Source organism: Tiliqua scincoides, chromosome 2, assembly GCF_035046505.1.
Source record: "Tiliqua scincoides isolate rTilSci1 chromosome 2, rTilSci1.hap2, whole genome shotgun sequence".
Taxonomy (NCBI): domain Eukaryota; kingdom Metazoa; phylum Chordata; class Lepidosauria; order Squamata; family Scincidae; genus Tiliqua; species Tiliqua scincoides.
In genome coordinates, this window is record NC_089822.1 from 201,985,435 (window position 1) to 201,999,869 (window position 14,435).

At 44.2% G+C, this 14,435-nt stretch overlaps 1 protein-coding gene across 2 annotated transcripts in view; it reads left to right on the top strand.

The window, feature by feature from the left end:
• The first annotated feature begins 91 nt into the window (after positions 1 to 91).
• KDM3B (lysine demethylase 3B) overlaps positions 92 to 14,435 on the top strand; it is a 63,115-nt gene continuing 48,771 nt past the window's right edge. For both annotated transcript variants that reach the window (XM_066616047.1, XM_066616048.1), the window contains exon 1: positions 92 to 367. In XM_066616047.1, the coding sequence (XP_066472144.1) occupies positions 197 to 367 (171 nt within the window). In that variant the 5' untranslated portion in view covers positions 92 to 196. The remainder of the gene's footprint in view (positions 368 to 14,435) is intronic.

Here is a 14,435-nt window from a genome sequence, read left to right on the forward strand (position 1 = left end):
CGCTGGGAGCTCGAGACGGGAGGGTCGGGGAGGCGCGGGGTATGCTGGGATCGCAGAAGAGGCTGGCGCGGGGCACGCTGGGACCAGGGCGGGCTGTGTTCGGGGGGCCCAGCGCAGGGCTGTCGCTGGCTCGCTCGGGGTCTCCGTCGGCGACCGTTGGCCTCGAAGACGCGGAAGGGGCTCCTGCCCGGCGGGGATGGCGGACGCGACGTCCTCCCCGGTGGGGAAGCGGCTGCTGCTGCTGCTGGTGGCCGGGCCGGGCGGCGGTGAGGCTGCGGGGCCGGAGCCTGGGCCTGCGCTGCCCTCCCGGGCCTGGAGGAGCGGGACCGTGCGGGCCATGAGCGGGGCTGTGCCCCAGGACCTGGCGGTGAGCCCCGCGGACTGGGCGGGTGGTGGTGCCTGGACTGCTGCTGGGACTCTGGAGGGGGGAGGGGGCCGTCTTGCTCTCCGCCGGCCGAGATAACTGGAGCCCTCCCCACCCCCACCCCCACCCCTTATCTAGTGGCCGCGCTGCTGCTGCTGCTTGTAGGCGGCGGGAGCGGCGTCAGGAGGCTCCTTCGCTGCTTTGGGCCTCGGGTTTCAGGTGTCGCATTCCTGACGGTTCCCCTTGTCCACCAGAGCGTTGCGTGTTGAAGAGTGCGAGGGGGGCTGGTTTAGTGTGTGTTCTGAGGGGGCTGGAAGGGCGAAACTCTGCTCCCGTGTGCCGTTGCTGAAGAATGTTTATGATGGGTTGGTGGAGAGGGCTGTGGAAGCCCTTTGCTGGGGTAGTCCCTCTCCAGCTGCAGTGCGTTGCAGTGCAAAACAGTTTCTCATTTTCTGGCTTGGCTTCTCTGTTTCAGGTTCTGTCAGGTGGACACTTGGGAGGTTTCTCCTTGGGGTGCTTTACTAGTCACTGAAGTGTCCAGCAAAGTTGTGGAAATGCAGCCTTCCAAACTAATCTGTTATGATGTTTCATTCCCCCCCCCCATGGGATTGCATAGAAGGCATCTAAATTTATTAAAGTGTAGACAAAACGCTTCATCCAAGGTTCCCAAGCGTGTAGCCCTAAGAATTCTCTTTGAGGGGATGTTATGCACTGGTTTCCCATAGATGTGTAGCCTTCTTGTTGGGAATGTAGTTGTGAATGGAAGCGTGCTTTTGTGGTCTTGCCACTGTTGTCTACGCATGTCATCCAACGTGGTGTATATGGAAATCCCACACCACTTGGATCTTGATTGTGCAGGTGCATTGTGACTTCTTGTTCAACTTCTTGCAGGAGTAGATGCCCTGAAAAATAATACCTAGAAGTTCCCAAATCAACTTCATGCAGGAGTAGTAGATGCCCTGAAAAATAATACTGAGATGTTTCCAAAACTGCATAGAGACCCTACCTGTTTGTCTCTCCTTATCTCCTGGAACCTACTGACCTGGCTGCCTGTCTCTTCTGGTGCTTGAAAGGCTCTTCAGATCTTAAGAGCAGCCAGAGCTATTCTGCCTGATTCTTCTCATTTTATATATTTTAAGACATTCCTACCTTGCCTTGGGCACTACCTGAGGTGATTCACAATATAAGAATGTAAAAAAAAATAAAAACACAGTAACAAAAAACAACTAAAACCTGCAAGAAAACCATTTAAAACACAGGCAGCAGAAAACTACGCTAACTACGGTTTTTAGGGCATCTCCATGTAGAGTTCCTTACTGTAATCCAGTTTCTGTGGGATCAGTGCATGGGTCAGTATAACCAAATCTGACTGACCCAGGAAAGGATGCAGTTGGTACACCAGCCTAACTTGGGCAAAGGCGCTTCTAGCTGTAGCAAGCACTTCTGGGAATGCAGAAGCAAGGCTGGATCTAGTAATAGCCTCGCACTGCAAGCTTGGTCATTCAAGTGGAGTGCATCCCCATCCAGAACAGTCTGAAAAGCCATGAAGGAGCTACAAGTTTTCTGAGCAGTAGGATCCTGCAAGGATTTAATTTCAGTTTGTTCTCCCTCACCATAGTTAATTTTGAAAACCTGGCAGAGTCAGTTGGGCTACTACCTTTGTGCTTGGTAGCAGAGGTGTGAATAGGTACAATTTATCAGTTAGTTGTTGATTGGTGAATGGCAGCTGTTTTATCCTGTTGAATAGGAAACTCCCTTCTGTGGTAATCCCCTGAGGGCCGGGGATAAGAATAGGCTCTCAGTTTGGCTGTACTTGTAGTAAGAGGCGACTAAACAGGGTAGATGGGACTCGTCAGGCAGCTCATCTGAGAGAAGGAAAACTCTGATCCCAAACCTCCACTGCCTTGTGGCTACATCCAGTTATGGAAAAGGCTTCAGGAGTCAACCTCCAGGCAAAATCTGGAGCCGGAGTCCCTGAGGCAGTTCATGGCTGAACACAGTCACGTTCTGGCAACTCCTGCGACGTCACTGGAACCAACCGTATTGGCTTCTGCCTTTCCATTGGACCATTTCAGTGACGTGGAGAGGGGGGATTTGTTGCATGGGTAACAGTCTATCCTCCATACCTATTTTACCCAGGCTTCGCGCATTGGAGAGGACACTCTGTTCCAGAGCACTATTCAGAGCGCGATACCGTGGTCTTCCGAGACTGAAGGATGCCAACTGAACTCTGTGGTAAAAGAAGGAGCCCTGTTTGGGTTGGAAACTTACAAGAAACAAGGAATAGAAAGGCAGCTGACAGTGTCCTTTATGGAGCAGGGCAGGGGGAAGACTGAGTTCTGAAAACTTTCACTTACTTGATGCTTTATAAACAAGCCTTAATGATCTAGAGATACAACTTGAAATGTGGATAAATATGCAGCTGACACACTATTCAGTTCAGTGAAAACCAGAGTGGAATGATGAACTTGTGAAAATGATTTGCAGTCTAGGTGGCAGAGCAAAAGAAAGTTTTATTATTTTGTGTTAATAGCAGGAGGCAACACACTTCAGAATACATTACCATAGCACTGTAAAAACACTGATAGTATATTAGTTGCAATGAACTTTGGAAAAGCAGTTTATAAATAAATAGATATAAATGCATGCAACAACAGTCTCTATTTTGAGAGAACTTTTTTCAAACTCCCAACTAAAGGTATTTAAGTGTCGGATATTGTCCATTCAGCAAGCCTAACATAGGCAAGCCACATGGCTATTGTGCTGTCATCTATACTGACTGTATGTGAGTCAGCTGCATTAGTGAAGATGGCAACCTGAAAGAGTGATTTTTGGGGTAAACTCATCTGTGAGTTGATGGTACATGATTATCCTTTCCTCTTCTTGTTAAGCTATATAATGCAGTGGTTCCCAACCTTTTTTCAGTTGTGAACCACTTGGCAGCCCATTTCCATAAATTGTACCCTTCATATTAGCAAAATATTTGTAATCAATGTGGTTGCTGTTATTTCAAATGTATGTTGTAACTGTAAATCAGTGGTTCCCAACCTTTAGGAACTCGTGGACCACTGGGGCAGAAGTTGGAATCATTGTGGACCACATGTGGCTGTGGGTAGTCTGGTCTCCGCACACTCTTGGGGTCTGTCCCCCAAGCACTCCTCCACAGAGAGGGCAGGATGGACTGCCCATAGCCACAGCTGACACTTCAGTGGTTATGGTTGTGGGCATTCAATTCTTTGCCTTCATTGGTGGTCTGTGGGAGACTGCTTGCTCAGTGAGACACTGGATCAGAAGTCCCCCCCCCCCAGAAATCTTGTGGACCACTTCTCAGGGTCTTGTGGACCACTTGTGGTCCACAGACCACAGGTTGGGAATCAGTGCTATAAATAAATGGCCCAATAATGGGATTAAAAAGCTGGTTTTCAACCATTGATCCATATCTGATAATACATGAATTGAAAAATTTAATTTAAAACTTAAAATGATGTCAAACTACAATACATAGTGGAGGAACTTGCTCACTGAACACTGCTCACTGGACTGACTGAAGTGTCCACTTACCACTCACACAGGTATCGGCCTGACAACACTCAAATGTTTGTGAAGCAGAGGAGATGGAGAGCTGAACCTGGGAAGGGGCACACCTCTGTGCATGTGCACATATTTGCAACACACTGTTTAGGGAGGGGCTATTTGGCCACCATGTGCCAAAATAAAGCGAGGGAATGTGGGCTTTTCTCAAGGTTAAATAATGAAGAAAAACCACAGCACCATTTGTCATTTTGAATGAATTTCACAAGTTCTGATTTGCATCTTGTCATACGTTGATGTATGTACCTTTCCCCACCGTTATTGCTTTTTTTTTTTGCATGCCCCAGGTTGGGGAACCACTTGTCTAGTGTGAAATCGGCACCTAGAAATGTTTGTGGTGTGCTGTGCCTGCAAAAAGAAAACACAAGTGTTGAGAGTGATTATGGAACAACAAAAATGATTATTGAACAGCAAGCATTCATAGAAGTACCTAATATTATCTTTTAAAATGTAAGGTGAATTATTCATTGTTCTGTGTCATATGGAGAAAGCAAGTGAGGAAAAATATTAAGTGTTTGCATGTAGTTTATAAAGAGATCATGAACTCATGGAAATTTTAATGTAATGTTGAAGTTCTTTGCTAGATCAGGCTAATGTTTTGCCCAGTCCAGTAGCTTGTTGAAGATCCTTCTACAGGAACACAGAAAATAGAGAAATTAATAATCTGAAAGTTTAAAATGTACATAAATCTTGATCTTAGCAACTTAATTCTCTAATTATCTAGGCAAATACCAGTATTCTGTGATTTCTATGGTTCCATTAGTGCTTGCTTATTGGCACCATAGACACGTACTTGTATTTTGCTTGTCTCAAACAAGTTCGCTAAGTTCTTTTTTTAATTCTTGCTTTGTACCTTGGATAAAAGCAACTGTGTTCTTTTCATTTTTCCACATTATATATGTTAGACTCTTTGCTTAATTTTTTTCTTTTCTGAAATGAAAAGTTCTGAACAATAGAATATAGGTGTCTTTTCCCAATATGTTTCACTTTTATAATTTAGTGTTAGACTCTTCGCCCTTTCTGTTCTTGCCAACCTCAGTCCTTTACATCTGTGGATTATGGTAGACCATCATTTTTTGTGTCATGTTGGATACCTTCTTTTTGTAAAAGTCCCTGGTAAGGTTTTTTGTGGTGGGTTTTGGACTCATCTATGCATATTTCAAAGCTTTAAAACAATTCCTATGAAGGCGGTCATTTTTATCACAAGAGATCTCTTGATCCTTTTTATATGCTATTCTACCTCACTGTTCAGCATTAGTATGCCTCTGAATACCAGTTGCAGGGGAATAATGGCAAGAGCCCATATGCCTTTCTCTCTTGCATGTGGAATCCCTAGTAGCATTTGGTTGGTCACTGAGCTAGGCCTTTGATCTGATCCAGCAGGGCTACTTCATTGATATTTGACTGGCAGCTTTCTTATAATTTTTGGAAAGCATCCTTTTAAATTGCTGTCTCATTTGGTATTTTCAAACATTATATATTGAGATTGTTCTTAGAAATAGATTATGTGCCTAATCTGGTTAGGGGTTAAATTTTGTGTGTGTGAAATCTCTGTTGCTTTGTGCTGAGGCCCAAAATAGTGTACAACAACAGAGTTTTTGTAAGCTTTCACAAATACTAATCTTTTTGATTAGTATCTTTCTTTCACAAATACTAATCTCTGGCATTTTGGGGGAACATGTCATATAAGAGGAGAGTTCATATAGGCCAGTGATGATGAACCTTTTGGGCTTGGTGTGTCAAAAATTTGGGAAATGCTTAACTTGACTCTGCTGTTTGACCCTCCCTCTCAAACAAAAGAGAAATAATTCTTTATGCTGCTTCTCTCTGAAATGAAGCACATGCTACTCCTGTTTACTTCAAACAGAAGTATTGGGGAAGAGAGGCTACTCATGGAGCTTCCGTAAGTAGGCAGATAGGTGGACACCGTCCCACTGTGACTAAAGGAGAACAGGCACCTGAGCTCCATTTCCCTTTACTTACCGGAGCATCATGTACAACTTCCCTCCCTCCTTCACACTGTTTCTCTTTGCTCAGAGGATTGAGTGGGGGGGGGGGAAGAGGTGGGAAGCTTCTGGCAGGTCTGTAGCAGCGGCATTTGCTGGCCATTTGCTGCGCAAGTGCATGCGCAGGAGAGGGTAAGAGGGTGCGAAAGTGAAGGTGGGAACTGAGGAAACTATCAAATGTGCACCCTGTACTTTAATAGTCTCCAGGGCAAACTCAGGGGCAGGCAAGCAATGTGCTGGAAGTGCCAGCCAGTGGCTTGTTGATGATCTCATGCCACAATCCTAGTGTAGGCACCATCGGGGTAGGGACCAATTTGGTGCAGTCAGCTAAATTGGGTTAAAGCCAGCCCTGGGTGCAGGGTCTCATTTTTCTTATATTTTATTCAATATGTTTCTTTGGTAACTCAAATAGGGAGAATAGTTGATGGTGGATGCTGATGTGTCACCCAAAACATCAGGGCATGTCAACTTTGACACTCATGTCATAGGTTTGCCTTCACTGGTATAGGCAGTCAACCCCTTTCAACAACTTTTGAGTTCAGTACTCACACAGATATATCACATTTATCACTCTTACATCTTATTATATTTGATCCATACAATGTTAATGTAGAGGTTATGGAGAGAGATTTTATCTGGGGCTGTTTTTTCTAGAAATAATTTAACTTCAGATTTTTCTTTTTCCTGAAGATGAGGCAGTATTTCTTCATCTTATTTGTAATTGTATTTCTCATGCATTCTGAAGACATCCAATCTGCGTCTTTAGCTTTTTTGCTTCTGCAGTAAACTACTGGTTTTGTTGAGTTATTGTGCTAAAACATTTCACCAGAGTTCAGTGACAGCCCGGTTCTATACATGTTTACTTGGAAATAAACGCCACTGTGTTCAATAAGGCTTATTCCTAGGAAAATGTCTATAGGAGTGTAGCCTTAGTGTAGTTATAGATGCTGCAATTACTTGTTCATCCATGACTTTTAAAAAGTGACTGGATTTCCCATGCTTGGTCACCCTTTGGAGAGATGGACTGGAAGAGAGGAGGTCTGTCAGAGAGAATTCATGCTAGTATTTAGGAAATGGAAGAGATAATAATAGTAGTTCTGTTAATAAATGTAGCATGGTGTTGTTTGGTTGCAGTATCTAAAATACTTTTCTTGAGTAAGTTGGTCCGTCATATCCATGGGACTTGTACCCGTAGTTTCAACCAACTGTGGTTGCATCCTTTACTGGTACAGACCCATCTGAATATCTTTGCATTCTGAGCTCTCTGGCATCTCTGATACTTAGATTTTGCCATTGCTGGACTTGTGAGTTCTTCTGACATTCTCCAGGCTTTTAAAATGGACATCATTATTTATTACAGTGTTGTCAGTTTTGGTAGTAGTGTCACCAACTGGAATAACAAGGGGACCCCCTGTACTATATCTGCAATATTTATGTTGTAGTCATTAGTGAGAATACACAGGGCTATGAGGGGTTTGCTGTTAAGTTTGTTTATGCAATCTGGTAAACCATATTCTAGGCATCTTCATACTAAACCAGGAGACAATGGAAAGTTTAAGTGAGCTAGTTTTGGCACATAGCATTCTGAAAAAATATATTGCTCCAGAATCACATTCCCAGCAGGTGTCATAGCTCCTAATCCCACCAAAATTAAAGTGGTCCTGGTGATGACAATGATTAATGTGAGCCTAAAGAGCTTTACATCTGTGTACTCCCCCCCCCCCCAGCTTGGACAAAGAGCTGTGATGGAGGATCCTGTTAAACCGCAGCTGAGGATGCTATCTGAACACAGGGGTGGTGACTTACTGATTATGATGTCTGTACCAGGGAGCAGGAGGCACACAGAGCTGTGATTTAACAAACTAGGATTCCTTTGCAAGGAAGGGTTAGAGGGAATGTGTGGGCTCAGTGCTTCTTTGGCTTGTATTTATGATAAAAAAATATTGTTTGTTGCAGTAACTCAACCAGACCAGTGTGAGGGAAAATTTACTGTAGACTTTTCTGAAAAGGGAAGGAGTTACTAGATTATCTCAACCAGACCATTGTGAGGGAAAACATACTGTAGACTTCTCTGAAAAGGGCAGGAGTTACTAGACCAAACCTGGTAGTGATATCTCAAATCCTTTGATTTGCTTCAGCCTGCAAACCAGGAAGAACACTTTTATACGAGGGTCGCCCAGAAAGTAATGCACCACATTTTTTTCTTCAACAATTATTTATTGAACACAATGAAACTTACACACAAGAAAGAATGATGTTTCTTCTACACTCCCTATTTTTCCATGTAATCTCCGTCCAGTTCTATGGCCTTCCTCCAGCGAGACACAAGGGCATGTATGCCCTGTCGGTACTACTCCTTGTTCTGGTCACAAAGCCATTTCTGCACTGTGTGAATCACGTCTTCGTCATCCTCAAAATGTCTTCCGCGAATGGCATCCTTTAATGGCCCAAACAAGTGGAAGTCTGAGGGACCTAGGTCAGGGCTGTAGGGTGGATGGGGTAACACAGTCCAACCCTGTTTAGTGATGTGTTCTGAAGTCCTCAAACTTGTGTGAGGCCGAGCGTTATCATGTTGAATCAAACATTCACCTGGGTTGTTATGGCGCCGAAGTCGCTGGAAGGGCTTCTTGAGTTTGGTTAATGTCTTCACATAAGCTTCAGAATTAATGGTGCTGCCTCTTGGCATCACATCAATGAGTATGACGCCCTCACAGTCCCAAAACACAGTGCTCATGACCTTACCGGCGGGAGCAGTTGCTTTGAATTTTTTCTTCTGTGGAGATTGAGGATGACGCCATTCCATCGACTGTTGTTTTGTTTCGGGCTCAAAATGGTGAACCCAGGTTTCATCACCTGTCACAATCCTGGACAAGAACGCTTCCCCCTCATCTTCAAAACGTTTCAGCAACTCAGAAGAAATGTTTTTTCTGAGAGATTTGTGGTCCACCGTAAGACAGCGCGGAACCCATCGTGCACACACTTTTGAGTAATCAAGAGCACGGATGATTGCATCCACACTTCCTTTGCTGATTGACAGCTTTAGCGCCAACTGCCTAGTCATTATGCGTCGGTCCTTGCGAATGAGCACATCAGCAAGCTGCGTCTTGTCAGGTGTGACAGCCATGGATGGCCGCCCCGAACGCTGCAAATCTTGGAGCTCTGCCAAACCGCCTTCTAATGGCCTCACCCTCTGTGCCCAGCGACTAACTGTACTTCTGTCGACTGCAGATTCTCCATAAACTGTACACAAACATTTGTGAATGTTCCCAACAGTTTCTTTCTCTGCAGTGAGAAATTCAATGACGACACGCTGCTTGTAACGTACATCACTTATAGACGCAATTTCGAAACACTGCTGCAGCTACGCTATCTGTCTGAAGAACCCAAAAATTTGTGTGCGCACTCCTGAAAATTCAAATAATGTATATCTAAAGTTTCGCATTCGTACCATTACTGTAGGCTGAGAAAAAAATGTGGTGCATTACTTTCTGGGCAACCCTCGTAACTGAAAAGTCAAAGGCATAAGAAGAGCTCTGCTGGATCAGACCATGCTGAAATCTGGAGGTTCCATTCAGCACTTATGGCTTTAGGTCTATCAGTAGCTGTCAATTAGTCCAATTCTCTCTTAAAGCAATCTAAGACAGTGATCATTGTCATATCTTGCAGCAGTGAATTTCAGTAATCAGTTACGCACTGTGTAAAGCACTTTTTTTGGTCTCTCTTTAATCTATTTCTGGTCAGTTTCCAATTGGTGATTAGGTTCTAGTATTATGGGAGAAAGAGGAAAAGTTTACTCTGGTCTCTCTGCAGTCATACCTATGGGTTTTGTACCTGTGCGGATCATGGTTCAGGACTTTCTAGAGCTAGTTTGTCAGGCAGCACAATTCTATCTTCACCGGCGCTGCTTGGTGCAGCAACACCAAAAAGGCTACCACCAGGGAGGCTGCCAGAGACCTCCTTGAGGGGAAGGGGCTTTTGTCCCCTTATCCTGAGGAAAGCCCCAGATCCCACAATGGGGTTATTTGAGTCTGCGTCAGCTATTTTGCCGGTGCAGACTTGAGAAGCTCTATGTGGGGCTTTGCTTGTGGGCATAGCGGAGGCATCTTCCTCCACTGGTCCCATCCCCTCCCAGGCCAGTCCCTCCTTCCCATCCTGTCCACCCCCCACGCCGAAACACCTTCCCGCCCTGAAAAGCTGCACCACCACCCAGTGGTGCTACTTACTGCCAGCGGCTTGTTGTGGGCATCTTAGCACAGGCCCAGCACCAATGTTCCCTCTTCCTGGGTGCTGCAAATGTGCTTTCCTGGGTGCAGCAAAAGTTGCTGCCACCACCCAAAGTTAGGGAACTCCAGGTGGAGGAAAACCCTCTCTCCCGGGTTAGCAGATAGTCCCAGAATTCAGAAGTCTCCTTAATACCAGGCAACTGAAGGCAGGTGGTCCAGGAAGAAGGAGCAGTGGCTCCTTCCTGAGGCAAGGCAAACAGTAAAGCAAAAGAAATTTATTAAAATACACTGAAAATATACTAAAACAATGAAAAGGGAATGAAAGGGAAGAAACAAGGCACTTGTCCAGATTCGGCAGCTGCACTAGTAGCAATGTGTTGGGCTAAAAGTAGGCACAGAGGTGTGCTGAAATAAATTGAAACAAAAATGCATCTTTCTGAGTATTTTCCCTACTCCTAGGTGCTTAAGACTAGTCCATGATCTTGGTCCCATTTTGGAGGCTGACCTTTTCAGTTCATCTGATACTCTGGATAAGAGACCAGGGCAGCTGTACAAGGAACTATGGGGGACCTTTTTTATCATATCTGGTCATCTTAAATTTAACTGTGGGAGGGGGTTACCTGAGCCCCAAGACTTTTGTGCTTTCAGGGTATCAGATGGACTTCATGGCCCATGATTTTATGAAATCATGATTTCTTGACTCAAAATTAAGTCCCTTGCTTGCTAGTCAGTTGGAAAAGAAGAGGATCAAACAACAATAGAGGAAATAAGGCTACTGTACCCAAATGACTTGGCAATACTGTTAAGATGCTGATTGCATCCATACAGGATAAATGATAGAAAGGTGAAAATAGGGAGAAATCAGGAATTTTCTCCCCCCTCCCCCCTGCTTCCTGTTGTTCAACAAGATACTAATCCATAAGGGGACCTTATCCTATGACTGCAATATGCACATTGAGCCTTTTTGTCAAAAGCAATTCAAGGATAGCTCCAACTCAGAACACCACCCCTTTGTATTAATTGCAACTTTGCTTGAGAGGCGGAGCTGTGTAATCTTGAGGCAGTGCTTGGATATAAAAGAACTCAGCTGGACTTTGGCCTTCATTGAAATAACTCCTGCTGCTGGTTTCCATGTGTGAGCTAGCCAGTTAAGTACCTTTCCATGTATAGAATGACCTGGAAGTGAACTCGCATTATTCTGAACATGAGAGAGATTGCGTTCATATATGGTTTGGTTTGTTGTTGTTGTTGAAACTGAAATGAATGCAATTCAGCATTAGCTCTGTTCTTGTAAATTTGTGGAGATTTGCTTCTTGAGTTTCCTTATAGGTAATTTTCTAGGAGCTTACAGACATAATAAAAAATGCGAAGATTTTACTTTTGAGGTTTTTTTCTGACTGTTAGATGATATTTCTGTCTATTTAAAAGATATATACTCTTTTTCTAATACTCAAAGCAGTGTACAGCAAGAAGGTAAAACATCCAAATAAAAACATTAAAAACCAATTTAAATAGTTAATTGAAATGATACAGAGCAGATTGAGATGAAACACAGCTCAAAGATAATATAAAGCAGCAACAGGAATTAAAAAGGGGCCCTAGGTAGTTTCTCACTTCTCGAAAGCCAAGCAGTACAAATAGATCTTTAAACCTGCTGGAAGTCATGTAATCCAGGGGCTGCCCTCAAGTCTTTGGTATCTGATTCCAGAGACAAAGTACCACAACCAAAAGGCCGCGCTCCTTGATGCAATCTTCTTCACTTCAGATGACAGTAGTATCCTAAGAAGAGCCCTCCCTGATCTTAGGGGAGATATGGGGAAGGCCTGTCTGTGAGGTACCTTAGTCCTATGCTGCATAGTGCTTTAATGGTCATTACCACACATTGAATTGGGTTTGGCAAGGAACGAGCAACCAGTACAGCTGTTGGAGCAGCGGTGTAGCAAACTGCACACCAAGCCCCGGTGATCAACTGAGCCACTGCATTCTCTGCAACTTCCAAACTGTTTTCAAGGGTAACTCCACACAGAGTGCATTATAGTAGTCTAAACGAGATGTCACTAGGCCAGTGGTTCCCAAACAGATGGGTTGCAATCCACCAACCAGGAAAGCACTCAGCCGGGGTGGGGCGGGGAGATGGCAGCGGCACAATCCTGGGAATTTTGCAGGGGCACGATCCCCCCTCCCCTGCAAAAACCTACTTCGGTCCCATAGTCTGAGTAGGACTTTGGGAACCGCTTTTCTATGGTATTGACCACCAGATCCAGATCCAATTGATTCAGGTACAACCTCAACCAGCGTGCCAGCTGAAGCTGAGCAAAGGCCCATCTGGCCACAGACACTACCTGAGCATCCAGGGACAGCGGAGGATCCAGGAGGACTCCCAGGCTGTGAAACTGCTCTTTCAGAGGTTCTGCCCTATATAGAGCAAGCTGCAGATCTAGTATCTGTATAGCAGCCTTCTGTATCAAGAGGAACTCTGTCTTGTCCTGATTTAATTTCAGTTTATTAACCCTCACCCAGGCCAAAACCATTTCCAGACAGCACCCCAGAACTAACCATTTGGATTACCTGCCCAAGCCTGAAATGTTGGGTGTAACTATCAGGTGAATAAGTTCTTGTGACATTTGCCAACCCCCAGTTCTTCTTGACTTTACTGCTCCTTGATTATGCTGTTGGTGCCATTTTCTACTGACATTTAAAGGGCTACCGGGTCTCTTCCTTCTTGTTGTGTTAAAGAGCACATGTGCACTGTCTTGATTGCCAATCTCCACACTAAGCAGTGAATAGCACTGAGCCCTGAGTCCAGACAGTGGAGGTTGCATGAGCATCTTTTTCTCCCCTACTTCTAAAGAATCAGTCTTTTAATGCTGGACTATGCATACAGTCTCCATAGCCTTACTGTAGAAGTTGTGTGCATCAGTTGGTCTGTCTCTTAGGGTGCAATCCTAACCCCTTATGTCGGTGCTTTCCAGCACTGGCATAGTGGTACCAATGAGATGTGCTGCATCCTGCAGTTGGGTGTCACTCACAGAGGCCTCCTCAAAGTAAGGGAATGTTTGTTCCCTTACCTCAGAGCTTCGTTGCCCTTATGTCAGTGCTGGAAAGCACTGACATTAGGGGTTAGGATTGTGCCCTCAGCCTTCAAATGTTGAATGCTAGAAGAGGCCCACCCACAAGCAGGGAAGACGTGTTAAATCACCATAACATGGTTCTATACTACTACAGAATAGGTGTAAAGTAACTGTGCACGTAACTTTATTGTTATAGCAAGTACATTTTGCTTCTTGGGAGTGAATACTACCTTTCTGAAGGAACAAGCATGAGAACAATAGCATGTTAGCAGCAACCTGGCATAAGACTGCCTCTTTCCTATGTAGCATCTAATAGTGAGGCTTGCAGGACTTTGGAAACAGGGATAAGTTGTCCAGTCAATTGCAAGAGTGACTTTAATGTTTAAGATTGAGCATTTTTGAGACCAATAGCCACAGAAGCTGAATCTTGTGGACAGTTGCACAATTACAGTGGCCTTCTATGCATCTCTTTATGTGATTTACTGGTCCCTCCCTCACCACTGAATGGTGGGAAGCTCAGTTCAGGTATCACAACCCCCCTTTTTTTTGCTGATGCTGATAGGATGCAAAAGATCCTATTTTTTATTTATTTTTAATTTGTATTGTCAGAAATTGTTAATGTAATAGGTGAATATTGCTTAGAGAATGCTTGTTTTGTTGTGGTTGAAATCAAGCTCTTTCTCTTACAAGTCTTTACGTGCTCATTTGTGAGTAGCAACTTACCAGTTTCTGCAATTTGTCTGTATGGTTTCCTTTTTCTCCCTTGAAAAATGTTTCTTCTGCTTCCAGAATTTCACCTTCAGTGATACAGCATATAGCAATTATATTCATGCATACAGTCCATAGTTCAACCAAGTTGGATTGGTTTTTGCTATCCTTATGAATAGTTTATCAGATCTTCTGCTCTGTGACACAGATATGCAAGCAGGCTGGTAATTCTTTAGTATTCCAAGGCTGGTGCAGTCTACCTTCTGGATTTGCCTAAAAATGTTGTGCTGAACCTCTTGGGATTAGTAATTAATGTTTTAACCTTGAGAAGCAGGCTGTATATTGAAATCTGTCCTGGCACATCATGATAATTTATATAGAGAGAGATGTCCTGACTTAGTCACTCAACCACGCCCAGCCCAAACCCCTGGACTTAGAAACATGAAATTCGAGGAGTATATTCCTTTCATGA